The 4,653-nt window shown below is 50.5% G+C and overlaps 1 protein-coding gene across 1 annotated transcript in view; it reads left to right on the top strand.

Moving 5' to 3' along the window:
* The window catches only part of FAM169B (Protein), a 49,955-nt gene that overhangs the window by 16,053 nt on the left and 29,249 nt on the right, over nt 1-4,653 (top strand). Inside the window, exon 3 of the mRNA XM_006161376.2 lies at nt 1,395-1,494. Coding sequence (XP_006161438.1) covers nt 1,395-1,494 — 100 coding nt within the window. The remainder of the gene's footprint in view (nt 1-1,394; nt 1,495-4,653) is intronic.

The following is a 4,653-nucleotide window of genomic DNA, read 5'->3' on the forward strand; positions in this document are numbered from 1 at the left end:
CACCTGAGGTCAAGTGTGGAATTTTCCACTAGTGGTGTCAGGTCAATGCTCAAAAGTTTGAGATTGGGCCAGCCGGTGGCATGGTGGTTAAGGCGCTGGATCCTACATGGCCAACACCACAGTTTGAATCCCGGGTCTGGTGGCCTGGAAAAACACACCAGGAGCATGTGCGTGCCTGCCCCAAGTCCTGAGAGGAGACCCGAGGAGAAGGGACTGTGGTGTAGCCATTCTCCCCTGAGCGTGATTTCTCCCTTTCCCTTTCTTGCTTTCTCTCCCTCTCTCGTGTGCAAGTCCATGTGCCCTGTAGCAAAAATCTCTGGAAAAAAAATAAAAGTTTTGCATTTCGGAGCATTTCGGAGCATTTCGGATTACAACTCTTTGGATTAGGGATGCTCAGCCCGCACCGGGTCCAGTGGCCCTGTCACAGCCTCCTTGTGGACTGAGCTGCACGTGACCTCCGTGGGGGGGCTGGCTCTAGGACTCCTGATGCCAAAGGTCAGGAAGTGGCTGAGACGTTTAATGGGCCTGAGGGGTTTGCGAGGAGACCTGCTACAGACGTTTACGGGCGACCTGCCTGCCCAGCTCGGACGACACCTTCTTTTAGAATTTTCTTTTACTCTCCCTGATTTTCAAGACAGACTCTCTTTTTTTTTTTTTTAAATTAACTTATTATTTTTCAATTTGATAAGAGAGAGATAGAGAGAAGTGAGAGAGCAAACTGCCAGGTCCAGGACTCGAACTGTGGTCAGCTGTGTGGGAGTCCAGCACCTTAACCACCATGCCACCTGTATATGGGCGTTTCAGAGGAGGCCCTGGGACAAGCTCAGGGTTAGAGGCTCAGATGCCCGAGTGGAGCTTCTGCACTAGTGCTGTCAAGGGGCCGGGGCTGACCGTGTAGGGCTGCATGTCCTGAGATGGCTCGCGGGGACCCCACCAGGGCGACAGGCAGGCAGAGTGGCACGCAGTGGAGGCAGGTGTGTCCCTGGCTGTCTCTGTAGAGTGACCACCGGGAGAAGTGGACCTGAAACGAGGGTGTGGCCTCTGCTTTGGTAGGATTCACAGGCTGCTGGGGGGCCGATCTGTGGTGTGGAGGTTAAGGCAGCTGGATTCCACATGGCCAACTGCGTACTTCGAGTTCCAGACCCGGGTGACTTGAAAACTACACTGGGTGTGCGTGCGTGCCCAAAATCCCAAGAGGAGAATGGAGGAGAAGGGGTTGTGGTGTGGCCACCCCCCGGGGGGTGATTCCACACTCTCTCTCTCTTTCTCTCCAGGGAGTGAATAACCCTTATAGAAAACTAAACAAAAAAACAGTGGATACCGTGCTCATGAATTCCTTTGCAGTGCTCCTAGTATAACAGAGGAACAGAATGGTTTGTTGTCGTTTCTTTCAGGTTAAACTCGGAGCTTCCTCTGTTTGCTTTTGGCCCATGTACCGTGATGAGCCCGAACACAAGATACTGGTTTTGGTTAACCCCCAGGACACAAAGACAGGTTGGTGGTTACTGTTATTATTTTTTTAAGAATTATTTTATTTAATTTTATTTATTTTAATTAAAAAAAGAATTATTTTATGATTTATTTATTTATTTATTGGAGAGGTTTTTGCTATAGGGCTTGTGCACTCGCCAAAAAGACAGAAAGCGAGAAATCACCCCCTAGAGGGGATGGCCACGCCGCAATCCCTTCTCCTCCATTCTCCTCTTGGGATCTTGGGCACGCACGCACACGCGCCCGGCGTGAGTTTAAGCCACCAGTCTGGGATTCGAACTGCGGTCGACTGCATGGGAGTCCAGTGACACAGCCATTACGCTAACTGCTGGTCCCAAGGGATGTTGTATTTTATCAAATGCTTTTTCTGCATCTGTAGATATGACATGTGATTTTTATCTTTTTTCCTGTCAATGTGATGTATCACATTGTTGCAATTGCTGTTCTTAGTTTTAAAATGATTTATTTAATTGTATTTCTTTTTATTATTTTTTAACTGGACCCGAGAACGAAGGAGAGAGAGAGAGGAAAATGAGAAAGCAAGCCACCAGGTGTGGGACTCAAACCATGGTCAGCTCTGTGAGAGTCCAGTGCCTTAACCACCACGCCACCTGCCAGCCCCCATTGCTGTTCTTATTCACAGCAATGCACAGAATTATGCGCACTGGGTGGGGCCCTGTGGTTGGAGTGTCCCCACCGCCCTGTGACGCAAAGGAGCCAGCTGCATCTCCCACACAGAGGAGTACGCGAGGCCTCTGCGTCGTCACTAACGTTTCTGAGGCCACACAGCTATGGCCTGCGAGGGAAGCTTTCGCAAGGTGGAGATTAGGTGGGGGTTTCGTGAGTGGTGGTGAAGTTTCTGCAGTCTGCATCTCGTTTGTCCTTCCTCTGCATTACGAAGGGACCTTTAGTGTGGGGCTTTTAGCTTCTGGGAGCTAATGCTCTGGGGAAGAGCCGTCTCCCCCCAATACTCAGCTGCTGTGGGGTAGGGGTTTGGCGGTCTTGAAGGTGGGCTCCAGGGTTGACGGTGGGCTTCGGGGTTGACGGTGGGCTTCGGGGTTGACGGTGGGCTCCGGCGTTGACAGTGGGCATTGTGAGGTGGGAGGAGGGGAGAGGTCCGGTCCGTTGGTATCAGTGCTGGCGAGTCGAAGTGAGGCACTTCATATCTGACCTGGTGGGGTTCCCTATTTAACTCCAATCCTATTTAGAAATTTTCTCCTTTTTTATACTTTTCTGTGTTTTAGAGACTCCTTCCTCCCTTCATTTCTTCCTCTCCTCTTCTTATTTAAATTTTAATTATTTTTAAAGAATTATTTATTTATTATCATTATTTTCCATTTTGACCAGAGACAGAGAGAAGAGAGAGAGAGAGAGAGAGAGAGAGAGAGCAAGCTGCCGGGTTTGGGACTTGTACTGGGTTTCAAGCCACCGGGTTTGGGACTTGTACTGTGGTCGGCCATGTGGGAGTCCAGTGCCCTTAACCACCACACCAGCCTGCCGGCCCCTCCTCCTCTTATTTTGCTAGAAGGTGTGTGTACCCACCGGAGAGAGACAGAGAGAGAGAGGAAGAGAGGAGAACAGGGAAAGCACTTCCCATGGAGAATGGTCACATTGCAATCCCTTCTCCTCCATCTCTCTGTTCTTTCAGGATTTAAAAAGTAATTATTATTTTATTTAAATTTATTATTATTATTATTTTCCAGTTTGATCAGAGAGAGAGAGGAGGAAAGTGAGAAAGCAAGCCACCAGGTCCAGGACTCGAACCTCAGTCGGCCACGTGGGCATCCCACGCCTTTAACCACCACAGCACCCACCAGCTTCCCTTTCAGGTTAAGCACGCAGTATAGGCATCTGAGGTTTCTCAAGCTGCCGGGTCCAGGACTTGAACCCTGCAGTTGGCTATGTGGGATCTAGCTGCCTTAGCCTCCATGCCATGAGCTGGCCTTTACAGATTTATTTTTACATGGACTGTATTGCTTTCCTTATAAGAAATAATAACAACAATAAAGCTTAATTGGTCAACTCTCCTGTATATATCACACCCTGAGAAAAACAAGTAGGGAATCGAAAAACGATTTTTTTTTTCCTGGAAAAACATGTTCTTTAGAGCCCGAAGTGACAGCAAGAGCGAAGGCAAACCGGAGCTGCCTCGGGGCCGCCTTCGGAGTGGCTGGGCCGGGCCCGGGGACTGCGACACGACAGGCCTGCAGCCAGACCCTCTCGGGGCTGTGTCTGGGGCCGGTGGTGGGTCAGGGACCCCGAGCATTGAAAACTGCCCCGGAGGCACCTCTGACACCTTGCTTGGGGTTCGGAGGTCCTATCTGGGCAGCCTGTCACCCCTGTTCCCTGCAAGGTGCCCAGATTTGAGCACTGGTAGGTTAGAAAGGGACAGGGGTGAGGGTTGGGAGTTTCTGACTCCCAGACAGAGACTAAGCAACAGTAGCCCAGTCCCTGCTTGTGGGCCTCCGTTTCCTGGGGGTGCTGGGATGGATGGGGTCCAACCTTGCCCTGCACAGCAGGATGCACCTGCCAGGGGTGTCAGTGGAATGGGATCTCTGTGTATATCCAGAGAGTGACACGTGGAAAGGAGTCCCCGCTCGCTGGGTCTCTGCCCAGGGATGAGTAATGGTGGTGGTTCCGTGTTGAAGCGTGAGGGCCCACAGAGTCAAGACCTCCAAGGATGTAGAGGGAGGGGTTCCCTGAACCCACTTCAGGAACTGCCTGCTTCACAGGCACCCTGTTTGCACAGGAAACAGGCCTCGCTCCTCTGTCTGTCTCTCTGTGTCTCTCGCAAGCGCACATGCCCTGTAGCAAAAATCTCTCTTAAAGAAATGAGTTTATTTTAGTGCCATATTTTTTGAAATCCGTGTGTGGTGTTTTTCACAATATGCACCTCTCTCTCTCTCTGTTTTTTTTTTTTTTTTTTAGAGAAAATTTTGATATAGGGCACATGCTCTCGGTGGAGAATCAGAAAGCAAGAAATCACCCCCCTGGGGTGATGGCCATGCCGCAATCCCTTCTCCTCATTCTCCTCTTGGGATTCTGGGCACGCACGCACACACACCCTGCGTGAGTTTTAAGTTGCCGGGTCTGGGACTTGAACTGTGGTTGACGATGTGGGAGTCCAGCGACGTAACCATCATGCCATCTGCTGGTCCCTCT

The sequence above is a fragment of the Tupaia chinensis genome, unplaced genomic scaffold (assembly GCF_000334495.1).
Source record: "Tupaia chinensis unplaced genomic scaffold, TupChi_1.0 Scaffold138490_1, whole genome shotgun sequence".
Classification (NCBI taxonomy): domain Eukaryota; kingdom Metazoa; phylum Chordata; class Mammalia; order Scandentia; family Tupaiidae; genus Tupaia; species Tupaia belangeri.